At 37.6% G+C, this 16,623-nt stretch overlaps 1 protein-coding gene across 4 annotated transcripts in view; it reads left to right on the top strand.

The window, feature by feature from the left end:
- Positions 1-16,623, top strand: part of AVEN (apoptosis and caspase activation inhibitor) — a 136,142-nt gene that overhangs the window by 115,558 nt on the left and 3,961 nt on the right. For 3 of the 4 annotated variants that reach the window (XM_083348134.1, XM_083348133.1, XM_083348136.1), the window contains 3 exons: positions 3,228-3,298; positions 7,672-7,767; positions 9,450-9,798. In XM_083348134.1, coding sequence (XP_083204260.1) covers positions 3,228-3,298; positions 7,672-7,767; positions 9,450-9,798 — 516 coding nt within the window. Of the gene's footprint in view, positions 1-3,227; positions 3,299-7,671; positions 7,768-9,449; positions 9,799-15,373; positions 15,654-16,623 lie in introns of those variants that run through there. The other variant, XM_083348135.1, reaches the window with a different exon arrangement.

Below are 16,623 nucleotides of genomic sequence, written 5' to 3'. Positions count from 1 at the left end.
GAGATACAGAACTTTTATATACATTAGAAAACTACAGCATTACATTACTTTTCAACATAATCGCCATTCAAATTGAGGCACTTGTCATAATGTCTTACAAGGTTTGAAATTCCTTCGTAGTAGTCACTTGGTGCCAAATCTGGGCTATGGAGGGGATGATCAGCATACAGGGGGGAGGTACAAAAACTATCCATATGGTGTTGCAACAACAACTTGCACCTGAACATTGGTTTAATTTTCTGGGAGTCTATCTCTGCGAAGATCTTACCTGGAAAGTTAATACAGCCCAGGTGGCCAGAAAGGCCCAACAGAGACTTTTCTTTCTTAGGGTCTTGCGGAAGAACAGGGTAGAACAACGGCTAATGATCCTCTTCTACCAGTCTACTATAGAGAGCGTCCTCTCATACTGTATTGTGGTTTGGTATGCTGGTCTGACAGCCACAGATAGGAAAGCATTACAGAGGGTGGTGAGCACAGCACAAGACATTGTGGGCTGTCCCCTGACACAACTGGATGACATCACCAGGGCTCGCTGCCTTGGAAGAGTGAGGAAAATTCTCAGGGATGACTCACACACTGGACGGTATCTCTTTACTCTCCTACCATCGGGCAGGAGATATAGGAGTATAGCCAGCTGTATCAACAGGCTGAAGAACAGCTTTTATCCAAGGGCTGTTAGGCTTTTGAACAGGACATAATTTTATAAACTTTATGCATGATTAACTTGCGAGGCCGGTGTGTTGTGCAATTAGTTCACATGGTGTAATAAGATAGAGGGTTTGTGTCATGGTAAGTTGGGGTTGGGGGCACGAAGGGAGGCTCAGCCAATCTCAATGTATACATGGTTGTACTCTGACAATAAAGGTTCATTCAAAAACATCCCAACGGAACTGCTTCAAAAGTTCTTGGGTGTGTCTAGCAGTGTGTAGGCCAGCATTATCATGAACCAACACCACAGCGGAAGTGGTGCTATAGAAAATCCCGCCAAATGTGAAGATGACAAAGGAGTACTGCTAGTGAACTTCATGGAATGTGGTTCGACCATCAATTCAGAAGTCTACTATGAAACATTATGAAAACTCAGACGAGCCATCCATAACAAGCATCGGGGTATGCTGACTTTCAGTGTGGTGTCGGTTCACAGTAATTCTCACCTGCACACCACTATACGCACCCAAGAACTTCTGAAGCAATTCGATTGGGATATTTTTGATCACCAACCCCATAGCCCAGATTTGGGGCCAAGCGACTACTACTAAGGAATTTCAAACCTTGTAAGACATTATGACAAGTGCCTCAATTTGAATGGTGATTATGCTGAAAAGTAATATAATGTTGTAGTTTTCTAATGTGTATAATAAAAGTTCTGTATCTCCGAGTGTCTGTCATTGATAATCAAATGGAGGTTTATTTCTGAACTGCCCTCATAATTCCCTGAGGTTTAACAGTGTAGGTTAAGAAGCAACTACCTTGAAATGCTCATTAATTGAGAGCATTTGAGGCCACACAGGGATGCCACTAAATAAGTCAGTTTAATGCTCTGGAACGACTAAGAATTAGACGCATACATTTTGGAGGGTAGAGGCAAAATGAAACTACATTGTAAGATGTAGCTAAATGCAGCATTTTTACATAGACATGGAGGCATATTGATCTAGCAGACACACACACACACACACACACACACACACACACACACAAACACACATATATATACCGTAATAAATTTACCATCATCATCTCACTTTGAAATATTTTCTGAAATATCTACTGTGACACTAGTCATTATTGACTTCTGTTGTATTCTGTATTTTTCAGTTGGCAGAAAATCAAACTATTAGTTTTCTTCCATCACATAGATAAGAGGCATTTATTTTAAGTTGGCAGGAAGTGTTCACAATTGTTACAACCCACCTGCTCTTGGATGTTACATATGAAAAAGCTAATGATCTATAGACAATAAATAGTGCAGTAACCTACTAAGATCCTAATAGATTTTAGAATTAGACATGTTATAATTTCTCTTGTTTGTTGGTGTTCTGCAATATGGCACATGCCTAAAAATTAATTAAAATCCTTACTAGTGCTATTGGGGCTTTCACTTATTTTATTTTTTTACAAGCTGCATAAAATTCTTTTGTGAACAGAAACTCATAGTGTGTAATATAGTGCAAAATACTTTCATCCTTTATTATGTTATTTGAAAACTTGCATATATCATAAAGGATCAATGGGGTCAATGCTATTTCTAGTAAATGCTTGTTTATACAATGCATGTTTGAGCTCTTTAAAAACCAAGATATGCTAAACCACTATAGACAAAACAGTACAGCCAATGTAATTGCAGCTGCACTTTTTAAAAATAATTGAAAAAAGGAAGATAGGTGATCCAAACTCTGTTTTAGTCATGGTTTAGTTAATCACACATGAAGCAATATAATATTTATCAATTTCTCCTTCCCCCAGAAGACGGGGCAGGAATTGCTTTGTCTCTCGCAGACAAATTCTGCATCTGCCTCTATCTGGGAATGTTTCATCCCTCAAAAATGCCTTGATCATTCAGTTCTCTCAATAGTTAAATATATGATAGCAGTCCAGTTCCCTCTGATTGTTAACAGGGAGAACGATTCAGCAGGTTGTCTGAAGCAAGATTTTGCTTTAGACCTGAACCAATACCCGGCATGCTGGAAGTGTTCAAATTAAACAATGCTAGTTTCAGAAGTATGAAAACCTGAACACAAACTTGCCTTTAGTGCACACCACTAACTGATGGAGTTTTCTTCAAACAAAATAAAAACTATTTCTCTGAATTAGGTAAATGCCAGTTTTGATTCTCGCTGGATGCTGCATAAAGTGTGCAGTGTGCCCTACATTTTGCAAAATCTATTTTACTTTAAGAGGCTCTAAGTCTAAGAAAAGGAGTTTCCAGTTTGTTTGTAACACAGATTGTCCCACATGTGCTTTCTTACAGTCTGAAAGACAATAAACAGGGAATCTGGAAGCATAATAAGAGGCTGAACTATAACTCTTATTCTGCTGACTGGTCCTTACTTCTAGCGACACCTTATGTTCTCACCATTTTTGTAATCGTGGTTACTTCTTGAATAGTGTGAAACAGGGAATGAGATATTATTTGTATCTCATGCTTGATTTTTTCCATTAATATAACCTCAGTCATTTCTAATAAATGGGGTGTTTATTCAACTTAAATGTCATTTTGTTTTCAGGAGATTCCTTTACCCAGTTCAGATTCACTGAAGAAAAAGAGTGGATTTCAGAAAACCTTGGCCCAAAGCAGGTAATGGAGAACAAGTCTTCCTTTAAAAATTGCTGTATATCATTTTTAAATTTCATTATTTCCATGGCAGTTAATAAATATCTACACTGTATACTACTAAATCTCTTGCTTAATTGCAATATAATATCTCTGGTACTATTCCCTTATTAAGTACCTCATGATGCAATTGACAAAGTTTTGGCACCAAAAGATCTATTAATATTTTACCTCTCTATAGGAAATATATTCGATCCTGGTGTTTTTCTGCTTGGCATTTTAAAATTATTTGTTTAAACTCTTCATCAGATAATGGAAATAATAATAATAATAATAATAATAATAATAATAATAATAATAAGAAGAAGAAGAAGAAGAAGAAGAAGAAGAAGAAGAAGAAGAAGAAGAAGAAGAAGAAGAAGAAGAAGGAGGAGGAAGTAGTAGCTGGAAGAGACCTTGGAGGTCATCTATTCCAACCCCCTGCTCAGGCAGGAAACCCTATACCATTTCAGACAAATGGCTGGAGACACAAGTAAAAGTTGTTTTTGTGTATCATCTGAGTGTAATAGGTTTATGTCTGTGGAGATTCTCAGTCATCCAGGTTATGCCCCAGAAGTGCTTTTCAAAAGGCAACTGGATTTTCTTGGTTTTTTTCTTTTCTTTTCTTGAAAATGTTTTTCTTCTTCCCCAAGAATCTTCTTCAGTTCTGACTGAAGGGGAACGGAAGGGTTTCTATTCTTTGCCGTCATTTGGTCATTGGCATTCTGAAGATCAGCTGTTAGCTCTCTGAGAGTCATTGAGGCCACTTGGGGGTTCATCTGTACCCTCAGTGTCACCTGAATCAGAGTGAATCAACACAAAGGACTGTATAGTAGTAGGAGAGAGGTGGTATTGTATCCCTCCCTATTTGTTAAGAGAGGGCTGTTCACTTTTAACATAGATGGCCTCTTTGACCCCTCTTTCAGCCCTGTGGTGCTCTATGCCAACTTTTTTTGTCTTCAAAAGAGTGGCCTTGGTCTTTCAGATATAGTAGGTCTATCTATATACTTCTGAAATTCTTGTGTTTGTCACCTTTAAAATTGAGTGAAATCATAGGGCAACAATTTTTGAGTCAGTGCATCATCACAGGGCAACAATTTTTGAATCAAGAACTCCGCATGTGGGCTACCTTATAGGATGAATGCAGAATCTGTCACCTACGACTCCCAAGGAAATGAAATTTGGGAAAGTTGTGACTGCTTAAGTGGTGTTAGATGCTGCTACAGTCACATGATCCGCATTTTCAATGTTACCTGTCTGCTGGGAAGGGTTAGGGAAGAGGGAAGAAGGAAAGAAGAAAGATTGGAAGATTTCTAATGCTCCCTTACCAGTTTATCACAAGAAAATTCAATGGGGAAGGTGATTGGAAGTAATTCCTGCTCCTTCTGCTTGTTTACTCACCAGTGGTCATTCTGTTTCTCTGTTTAGGTAAGGATTTTTTTTTCTGAAATCATGCCCCAATGGACATGGGTTGCTTGATACCCATAAAACTGATAAAAGCATAATATTGTTTCAGGCATCATCTTAAAACAGTAGGCAATTGTTACTGTTCTCAGTCTTCATGCAACACGTACACATTCATACACACAACCCAGGAAAATAAGAATTGTATTACTTCCTTGTAAGGATTATTAAAGTAATATATGCAAAGTGCTTTGAACACTTAAAGTGCTCTTTATAAATGCTAAGTGAGTGTTATTAAATCTAAAGAGAGTAAAATAACCCAGCTATTACATAAAAACTATTAAAATCAGTCCTCCCACATCCATGTTAAATCTTAGTACCAGCCCAAACAAATCAATACAGTATTGTATCTAAAAAAAATGGACGTGGGCTATAGTTGAATCTGCATCTGAGTGGAACAGTACAAGTTGTATACATGACTATATCAGCCACACATACTGTATGGTTTTAGTAAGCAGAAAGTTGTCTACTATAAAATTCTGTCATAGTTTGATACAATGAGAAGAAAAGCTACAGAAAATCCATTGTAGAGTTCAAAGGCATGGCTATTAGCTGTTAAGTCTTAATAGAAGAGGACTTTTACACTGAAGTAGTAAAATGAGATACTAAACATCTGAACACAATAGTGGATTTTGCCATATCCTCGTGAAATGCATTGATAATTACTTTGGAAGATGGATAACAGTTATTTATCTTAGGATCCAAATCAGATCAGGTCATTGGGCCACATTGCCTACCACCTTAGTGTTGATCAGCATTGTGAGATCTATATGTAAAAGGCATGTTTAAAGCAAGCTTTCCCACCATTGTTCAACCTTTAAGTTGGCTTTTAAAATAAGGCAAGATCAATTTGGTGATAATTTACGTACCACAAGAAAAGAGGATTATCTTCCCAATTCCTCATCTGTGTTCTAAAATTCTATGACTGAAAACCAGAGTTGAAAAGGGACAGGTGAAAGGCAAATGATATGTCAAACACAATTCAGAGGAAGATGCAGAAAGGGATTTTGAAAGATGGACAAATAAACAACTTCTTCCAACTTGAGGACTAATTTACTAAAAAGAAGTGAGGAGACAGAAGATTTATCTACTGATTTTAACATAGCCTTACTGTTAAAGTTAGGAAATTGCTAGATTGCTAGATTTACTTTGAGAGTCTCTAATGAAGTGAAATGAATCCACTGATGATGCAAAAAATAAATCTATTTTTCTTCCTTTATCATGCCATCTGCACTTGTATCAGCTGTTGGGAATAACATCAGCAACTGCTCACGAAAGCATTCTATTATTTCTATCCCCTTGTTTTGAATTAGGCTAATGTGTGTGCCAAAATCAGAGAAGATCCTAGGCTGCTTCTTACAATTGGGTCTCATGTTTGGCTTTCCTTTTCTCATTTGTCATGCCCATTACAGAAGACAGATGATGAAATGGCATCATACTGTGACCTTGTTTCCACCCAGAATGTAATATTCACTGGCACAAAGGAGGATATCTTACAGAACGGTATTTTTTGAAGAATCTTTTGAAGAATTCCTTGTATTTAGTTCCACGAAATCTTTTTCTTGACTTGTTTATTGTTTATTTGGTCACCACAATACAAAAAAGATGTTGAAATTCTGGAAAGAGTGCAGAAAAGAGCAACAATAATGATTAGGGGGCTGGAGACGAAGATATATGAAGAACAGTTGCAGGAATTGAGTATATCTAGTATAGTGAAAAGGCGGACTAGGGGAGATACTGTATGATAGCAGTGTTCCAGTATTTGAGGGGTTGCCACAAAGAAGAGGGGGTTAACCTATTTTCCAAAGTAACAGAAGGCAAGACAAGAAGCAATGGATGGAAACTAATCGAGGAGAGAAGCAATCTAGAGCTAAGGAGATATTTCCTAATGTGAGAACAATCAGCCAGTGGAGTGCCTTGTTGGTGCCCCATCACTGGAGGCTTTCAATAAGAGACTGGACAACCACTTATCTGATTGGACTAGAAGACCTCCAAGATCCCTTCTAACTATTATTCTATGTTCTATTGTCTCAGAAAAGTAATGTGAACTTCAAAGGAGTCAGATGATTACTATTTTAGGCTCAACATAAGTGGATATCAGTACAGTATCATTAACAGATTTTTTTCAGGTTATTTGAGTGAAAAAAATGTGGTCATTTCAAATACTGATAAAGTGTTAGAATGTTTTCTAATCTTAAAATTATGGCAAATTTCAAAACAGTGCTAACAGCAATAACAAATCTTAAAAGACATAAAGATCTGCGAGCATCCTGAATTGGTCCAGGTTCTGATTGGTTATTTATTCATTTCATCAACAATATATTTTGATCATTTTTGCACTATGAAGTATCAGGCAAAATACAAACAACAAATTTGTGGCACATTAAAAACCAATAGCAGAAATCTGAACCATTGAAATAACAATAAGTACAATGAAAGCAGTTTTTAAAAAAGTATTTGTAAAAAATATGGTCCTCTATTTAAAAAAAAAATAAATGGAAGCATATTTCATTAATTTTTATTCTCTTTATAAATGGAATAATTTTTCTGTGCCTTTGCCTGTCTTGTGCAATGGCTTGTTGCCATATTGTTTCAGAAAATACCAAAAATTCCAGTACCTGTACTGGTGTAAAGGAAGTCAATGTTGTCAAAATTACTAAGTTCAAGGTAAGAGATGGTTGCTTGTTAATATTTCAGTTTGTATATGAAACCAGGTGTGCATGAGTTATTCAATCCAGTGTAATGAAAATCTCATAGCTTTGCTTGCGCAGAAAGAATAAGGTACTCCCATGGCTGTTAGTCTTCCCTAACCTAGGAGAAAAGGCTTTGTTGTGCTAACTTGGTGATCAAAATGAACATAGCTTTAATCTAATGTGCATGCACTCTGTTTTCAGTTGTCAGGCTTGTACGTTGACTGCCAGTCCTTGGTTCAAGCACTTGAAGAACTGCCTCTGCACCTCAAACTCAACGTGGCTGCAGAACTGGTACAGGTAATACCCATTCTCCTCAAAAATACTGTAACCCATATTGAAGAGCCTCATATTATTTTAATGTTACTACTTCAGCTCTACAAGGGAAGAGCTGAAGTAGTATCAGCACTTCTTCAGCTTCATTGCTCCTCTAAAACAAAATGTTTTCCACATGCCAAGTGCATTTTGGTCAAGGCTAGCATCCCCAAAGACTTGCTCGTTCTAGTTTTGTTACTCCCGATTTTGACACGCCTGCCCACACACACACACACACTTGTTACCAACATCGCAGAGAACATTTCTTTCTTGTTCTTACTGATCTTTACAGTAATCCTTGCTTTGATCTTGTCCATTATGTAGTGGATCTAGTTCAGCAGTGCAGTTGCTACACAGATCTATATAAAAAAACAATTAAGTTTGCCCAGAGTTTATAATTCCTGGTAGCATCATGAATATAAAATATCTTCTGAATGTGGGAAGGGAGGAAAAAAAAACAGCAAAATATTCAGGTAGACTGAAAAGAAGTTATGTGAATTAACGTAGCTACTGGGTAGGTTTACGGTATATCTAGTGCTAGAAAAATCATTCCAGGTTAGATAAAAGCCAGCTGTATAAGAACTCAATTCTGTTTTGTTCTCCTGAAGGATTGCCTAAAGCGACTCCGATATTGATGTTGCTCATTTTTTTCTTGTTCCAACTCAAAGTTGCTTCTGTGACTGTAGCAGAGAAATTTGCATTTGTTTTGCAAGTCAAATTCCTTCCTGTACACACAATGGCAAGGCTGGATGTCATTGCTTTTCCTGCTGTTAATTGTTTAATAAGCAATGGTTGGCTTTTTTATCCACCGTTAGGGCACATTCTGTGCTGTAATGAAGTAACAGATTCTCCTACTGTGCCTGATGAGAGCCAGCAAGTCAGTGAACTGCAGGCTGTAGGAAGATACATTTCCTTCTGTCTTTTTCCCCCCTTGTTACTAAATGGACCAATTTGGTGTCCTTGATTATTGTAAGCTGATCAGATCTTTCAATGGTAAAATTAAAATCGGTGGGTGAAGGTTCATTCTCCGAGCTTGTGGGTTGGTTTCCAAACATTTTGCTACCAGGCGAGGTAACATCTTCAGCGATGTTTAGTGGAGGTCAGTGGAGGTCAAGGCAACATAACAGTCTGTGCTGTTCAAAGGAATGAATGCTTCCCGTTTTGTTGGCATTATTTTTCTTGCTTCCTGAGGAATCAGATGAAATTGCAAACTAAGTGGGGGGAAAGGAAGCTGTCCTTACTATTTGGTTTTCTCTAAGCTCTTCGTTGGAAAAGGACCTGGCAGGCTGTTGCTTCCACTGGTTCCTTTTGTCTGACCTCAGCCTTATTTTAGGAGAGAGCACAAGTGTAAAAAGATTGTAGGCAAATCCTTGAAAAAAGTAAGAAAGAAAATTATGCAGGTTATTATAGTATAGCACATGTATCTTGGTAAATAAAAGGCTGAAACTGGAGCTCCTTAAAATATTTAAATATTAATCGTACTTTCTAGAGCAATTTTCCTTTACTTCTATACAGTATGAGCTTATTTTTTCCATAGTTTGTGAGTATGTACAGATGAGTATTACTGTTTGTTTGTTTTTTCCTGGTGGAAGCTAAATTTCAAGTTGGGTTACCAAGTTGTTGTATTGCATCAGCCATTGTTTAGGGCTGTTTTCTTATTACTGTAGGATGCAACTCCAGTCACACTTCCCCAGATTAAGCTGCAAAGTCATGACATGGCCAAGAAAAGTGGTGATCTATTGCAACAGCAAAAGAGAGTTGGATCACACTGTTATCCCAAGGAAGATTCTGCTGTTCCCTTGTCTTTGTCAAATAAAGATGGATCAGGAATTTCTTCAGAGGCTCTTCAGAGAAATCCTTCAAGTTTACATCAAGTAATAGATGATTTGGATGAAGACCTTGATCTGCTCCTGAAATTAGATGCCCCCATTAATCCTGAAAACAATATTGCTTTGGAAGTGGTAGCAGATGGCCTGCCATCTGGGGATGATTTGATAAGGACTTTTGAGGAAACCGGTAAGTATTAGGCATTTTTCCTCACCTGTCTTTTTCTAATTATTATTGTTATTATTTTTAATGCAATCAGTGAAATATTTTTCCTTCCACAAACATTTTATGCCATTACACCAAACCAAATAATGTATTGTTATCTCAGTCGTGTATAGCAGAGGTCCCCAATCTTTCTCGGTTGGTGGACCAGAGGGAAAGGGACGGGGAAGTATTTTATGCACAGGCATGCAAACGGGGCTGCGAGCACCCGTGTGTCGCAAATAGGGCGGCATGAGTGCCCACGTGACATTCAGCCTTGCCCCATTTTCACTGCACACCCCCATTTAGGCTGTGCAGTACCCTGTTTTCACCATGCAGCCATGGCACTAGCTCAAGTGGGGATGAGTGCATGCCTACACGTCCACGCACTGGCCAGCCTATCCCACAGCCCAATGGCCAGTAGTGTCACTGCGTGTTTTTTAGTTTTGCCAGCTTCGCTCATTTCTATCTGTACATTTTCCCCTGTTCTCTGCACCTGTGTTACTATCTTATCATGTAACCATAGTGACTCTCATATGTCCAGCTATGTTATGGTTTTAGACTGTTTTGTGCGCATGCCTAGAAAAAGTTTCTCACCACGGCTCGGTAGTGGGCTGTGCCCCACAGGTTGGGGACCCCTGATGTATAGTGTATCTTATGTCTCATATGGATCATCTTGCTTAATCTATTGGGGAAAAAAAACATGCCTCTTCTTTTCCATTCAGTGAATTGAGATTACATAAAAGAAGCCTAGAGTATGAGCTTGGCTCTTTATTTATTTATTTATTTATTTTTATTTTATTCTGCCTATATTATTTTTATAAATAACTCAAACTATCAAACCTACCTAAAACAACTTCTTCCTCCTATTTTCCACACAACAACAACCCTGTGAGGTGGGTTGGACTGAGAGAGAGTAACTGGCCCAAAGTCACGTAGTCAGTTTTCATGTCTAAAGTTCTTCTTCTGTGTCTGGATCAAACTTTAAATGCCAGAATGAAGCCACTTTCCAAGGCTCTTTCTAAGACACTTTCTAAGCCACTTTCTTTGGCTCTATCGTTGGCCAAAAATAAGTCATTATCAGTACATGTTTCTTGTAGTAGCCGATATACCAGCTGATGGGCTGGGCTGTGTGTGTCTCCACATTCACATAGGGTGTGTTGTTATCTTCTAAGAGCTTCCACTTGAGCACATTGGTTTTACATTTAGGCACTCCAATTGCCAACCTCTTCAGGGTCCTCCAAATAGTATAAGGGAGGTCAGGTGGGATTAAAACTCATAACCTCTCACTTTCTAGGCTGGTATCTTAATCACTAGACCAAACTGGCTGTCTTCCTATCTGGAAAAGTAGATGGAGATCTTCCTTTACTGAAAATGGACCATGGTGATCTGGCAGAAATAACTTCTCGGTTCATCGTTCATAGTCCCATTTCAGAACACACAGTAGACTTCAATAGCAGATAGTACTTTAGATTGAAGCAATAAAACATTCAGGTTAGGGCTGTGCAGATGGTTATCAACTAGAACCACGTTAGTGTATCATGTGGATGAACCTGTCTTTTCCAGTGATGAGAGAGCAGCAGGTGTTACAGTGTATTCCTTGGCTGAAGTTTTATTTCCCCCCACATTCGTGTCACAAATCATTTTGCTGTAGTCCATCACTGTCTCAGTAATTATCTCTAAGCATCCTCTCCTTTGTGTCTGTTTTCTGAATCCTCCTCTATTTACCCCCTCTATGCAGTTACATGAGAATCTGTTGTTCCCTTGTGTACCTATTAGTATTGTTAGATGCTGTCGAGTTGGATTCAATTCTTAGCAACCACATAGCTAGATTTTCTCTAGGATGATTTGCCTTCACTATAGCCTTTTAGGTTTCACAATGGGGTGTTCATTGCTGTTGTCACTGTTGTTGTATTGTATAAATTACATAGATTACATTAATTTGGAAAATAAGAGGAGTGTAAAACTGAATACATTTAAAGGAGAAAGGTTTTGATGCCAACATGATTTAAGTTCCATTATGAGCTGGCTTCTGTGTCTGCTCAAGCTGAACAGTTAAACATACTTCTTCACTGAAGCATATTTTTGAAGCCTTCCATATTTTAAAATCAGTACAACAAAGATTATCGAATTACAGGTAGTCCTCGACGTACGACCACAATTGAGCCCAAAATTTCTGTGGTTAAGTGAGACATGAATTAAGTGAGTTTTGCCCTGTTTTACAACCTTTCCTGCCACAGTTGTTAAATGAATCACTGGAGTTGATAAGTTAGTAATCCGGTTGTTAAGTGAATCCGGCTTCCCCATTGACTTTGCTTATCAGAAGGTCACAAAAGATGATCACATGACCTTGGGACACAACAACAGTCATAAATATGAACCAGTTGCCAAGCATCTGAATTTTAATCACATAATCATGGGGATGCTGCAAAGGTCGTAACTCTGAAAAACATTCATAAGTCACATTTTTCAGTGCCATTGTAATTGAACAGTCACTAAATGAACTCTTGTAAGTCGAGGACTGCCTGTATATTATTGAAAAAAAGTAGGATATAGAGTGGGAATTGAGAGAATACAAATGCGAGTTGGAATGAGTGCAAAATAGATATTCTAGCTATGGTTAAAAAAAAAGCCCTTATGTGACTCACTAATTTTATACCTTTTATATAGCCCTACTCTGGCAAAACTGTCCAGAATAAATTCTGAAACTATTTTTAAGTTTCATATAAAAGAAGAAACACATAGCAAAAACAAAACATAAAGTTTGTGGAAAATAGTTACTGTTTTGTTTTCTTAAAAAGTGAGTTTAGGATGATATGCTAAATTATTTTCCAATTTAAACATTGTATTTTTAAGTTAAATATTCTAGTCCATTCACACATTCTAAATTATTGGTAATTGTTTTACATCTGCATCTGGGAATGCAAAAAACATACATATACATAAGGTAAAGGTTCCCCCGCACATGCGTGCTCGTCGTTTCCGACTCTAGGGGCCTGTGCTCATCTCCGTTTCAAAGCCGAATAGCCAGCGGTTGTCCGAGGACGTCTCCGTGGTCATGTGGCCGGCATGACTAGACGCCAAAGGCGCACGGAACGCTGTTACCTTCCCACCGTAGTGGTCCCAATTTTTCTACTTGCATTTTTACGTGCTTTCGAACTGCTAGGTTGGCAGAAGCTGGGACGAGTAACAGGCGCTCACTCTGTTACTCGGCACTCGGGATTTGACCCACCAAACTGCCGATCTTCTGATCGACAAGCTCAGCGTCCTAACCCACTGAGCCACCACGTCCCTACATATACATACATTACTCTAAATTCAATTTGAAATTGTAAGAATCTGTTGTAGTCTGAATCACTTAAATCTGGATTGATCCCCAGATCTAGAATAAAGTTAAGAAAAAGAAAGTTTCAATCTCCCATAATGTTTTATAGGAAAGGTACAAATACTGTAGAAACTTGTTTTTCAATAGAATGGAATAAAAATTACAGGAAAACTAATTTCTTTAGAGAGATCAAGGCATGCCACACTTTATATTAATCAGGGAAAGGATTTGGCAACATTTCTCAATTATACATAAATCAAAAACTATTTGACGGTATATATATGTGTGTGTGTGTGTGTACACACACACACACACACACACATATATATATATCAAGTAGGTCATGATGCTGATTCTGGCTTACCTCGTGATCTTTAAAATTTCTTGATGATAATACAGTGTGAAAGAAAAGTCTGGCAATTGCAGTTCATGGAATGTTTTTCTGATCGCTACTCTTTTAACCTAAAAACGTTATAGGTTAGGGCAAAAACCTAAATTAACTCCATCATTTAATAAATTACAGCAGCAAACAGATGCTTAGAGGACAGTGTTGTCTTTCATATTGGATAGGCTGTGATTCAAACATTTATTTAGTGTCATTTTGTGAACCAGGGTTCAAAGATGTGCACTGTTGCGAGAGTGCAACCAAGCATAATTCAAATAATATAGATTGCTAAAATATTTGGGACGAAAATAATTTTACAATATTAATAAATGCACACGAAGCTAAAATAAGGTATACTACATGCATCCTTGCCTACCTATTTATTGGGCCTGAGGTTAGTGCACTGTTTCTCAAACTTAGCAATGTTACAAGCGTGGACTTCAATTTCCAGAATTCCCAGCCAATAACAGCTGGCTGAGGAATACATCTTAATGTTACCAAGATTAAGAAAACTGGTCTCTGAAAGACTTCAGAGAAAAATGTTTAACATACTTCATTTTTCCTGAAATTTTTAGCATTTGCCCAGACAGAATAAGCTCAACCCTGATTATTGAATCCTTCATCAGTTCAATAAGTCTTACAGAGAGAGTTAAGTGTAACCAAATAAATTAATTGTAAAATATTCCATAATTTGTTTTCTAAAGCATGCATTAAATTGAAATCACTCTTATAGTCTGCCCTGGATTCTAGGAATATCCTACCAATTATGAGACAGTTGGCTCTGATATGCAAAACCAAATCCAGATAACTTGAGACTGATTTGTTTCTGATTATTTTTACCTACTCTAAAATTTTAAGTCATGGTACTGATTGACTGTAACAGTAATTTCAGTTAGAAAGTATTTGTATTTGGAACGTAAAAAAATTGTTCTGCTTAATGCCACACCTGAAATTACACTGTTTTGTTGCTGTACAATCAAAAGCAGACCAATTTTGAACTTCACTCTCTGGAAACCTATCTGACAGTTCAGCACACTGAATATTTATAAAAGTAATTATGGAATTAGTATCCACTTGATTCATTTTCTTGCAAGTTCACATATACTGTAAAAGAATCTTACCTTTTTCACTCAATAAAAATGAATCATCAAAATATTGTCCTATTATTTAATTTACTGTGTCCACAAGATATGTTTCAGGAAGTATCAGGCTGCATTTATGAAATAACTTGAATAATGAAGCAGCCCTAGCAAACATCAGGACTTGTAACTTTTTAGGTTTTTGTAGCAGTTGTTAGAAATTGAATTCTTATGGATTGTTGTATTGTTACCTGTTTTACAAAGTAAGATTTAAGTCTGAAAATCATTGATTCACATTCGCATTCAGAAGCACTCACTTCATGAAATCATAATCATAATAGTAAAGTTGGAAGGGACCTTGGAGGTCATCTAGTCCAACCCCCTGCTCAGGCAGGAAACCCTATACCATTTCAGACAAATGGCTGTCCAGTCTCTTCTTAAAAACTTCCAGTGTTGGAGCATTCACCACCTCTGGAGGCAGGTTGTTCCACTGGTTAATTGTTCTGTCAGGAAGTTTCTTCTTAGTTCTAGGTTGCTTCTCTCCTTGACTAGTTTCCATCCGTTGCTTCTTGTCCTGCTTTCAGGTGCTTTGGAGAATAGCTTGACTCCCTCTTCTTTGTGGCAGATCCTAAGATATTGGAACACTGCTATCATGTCACCCCTAGTCCTTCTCTTCATTAAACTAGACATACCCAATTCCAGCAGCCGTTCCTTATATGTTTTAGCCTCCAGACCTCTAATCATCTTTGTTGCTCTTCTCTGTACTCTTTCCAGAGTCTCAACATCTTTTTACATCGTGGTGACCAAAACTGGATGCAGTATTCCAAGCGTAGCCTTACCAAGGCATTGTAAAGTGGTATTAATACTTCACGTGATCTTGATTCTATCCCTCTGTTAATATGCAGCCTAGCACTGTGTTGGCTTTTTTGGCAGCTGCAGCACACTGCTGGCTCATATTTAAGTGATTGTCCACTAGGACTCTGAGATCCCTCTCACAGTTACTACTATTGAGCAAGGTACCCCCTATACTATACCTGTACATTTGGTTTTTCTTGCCTAAATGTAGAACCTTTGTATGTGTGTACGCGCGCACACATGTGCATACACACAATCAATCGAAAACTGCAGGTAGTTCTTAGAGTATGATGACTTTTATCAGTTTTACCTCTTTTCATAGACCCTTAAATCTTGAGGATTACAAGTATAATGTTTCTGGATTTAGTTGTGCTGCTATATAATTTGCTCAGCATCATACAGAGTTAAACGAGAACTCTGATTGCAAAAACTGTTGCAGTAACATAACAGCTTTGTGGATGTAATATTCCACGAAGTTTTGATAATCTACAGACTATAAGTGTCTTAATTGAAAGTTGAATATCATATAATTATATGATAGCTGTGTCTGCACTTTCATTAGTAGCTACAGTATGAAATCTTGCTAAGGGTATTTCACGCATAGTATTGTTTACCAGGCTGTTGCTAATGTTGAAAAATTCAAAGCTATATGTTCGTTCCAGCTTTCTAAATATGCATACATATTTTTGCTGTGTTCATGTTTTATTGCAAACTGTCCAAAGATCCTCAATTACCAGACATTTTGAAAATTTAAATAAGCAAGCAATAAAATCCACAAACAATCATTTCTAGGATCAACGAAATATTATCAGTAGTATCATTGAAATTCTGCACATTTGAATTTTTCACTTGAGATTTATTTGAATTCTCTCCTTTTGTCTGGGTTTTCAAGCAGTATTATTATTATTATTACTACAATCAGCTAGATTGATTGGCAATACTGCAAGCCAATCAGGTTCCTGATAAAAGTTTCCAGTTTTATCAGTTATTCCTATGCAGTAAAAGTCTAGAAGTCACTGGGGTTAATAGTAGGAAGGATCCAGCCAATGGGAAGGCAGGCACTGGAAGAGGAGCACTAAAAAGCATCTTGGATTACAGGAAAGGGTGTAGTTACTGAGTTTGTGCTGTGCAAGTGAAGCTTCCACATGCTAGAACTTGGTAAATAACAA

This window comes from Vipera ursinii, assembly GCF_947247035.1.
Source record: "Vipera ursinii genome assembly, chromosome: 1".
NCBI lineage: Eukaryota > Metazoa > Chordata > Lepidosauria > Squamata > Viperidae > Vipera > Vipera ursinii.
The sequence above is the reverse complement of the archived record's forward strand: the minus strand, read 5'-3'. Positions and strand labels throughout refer to the sequence as shown.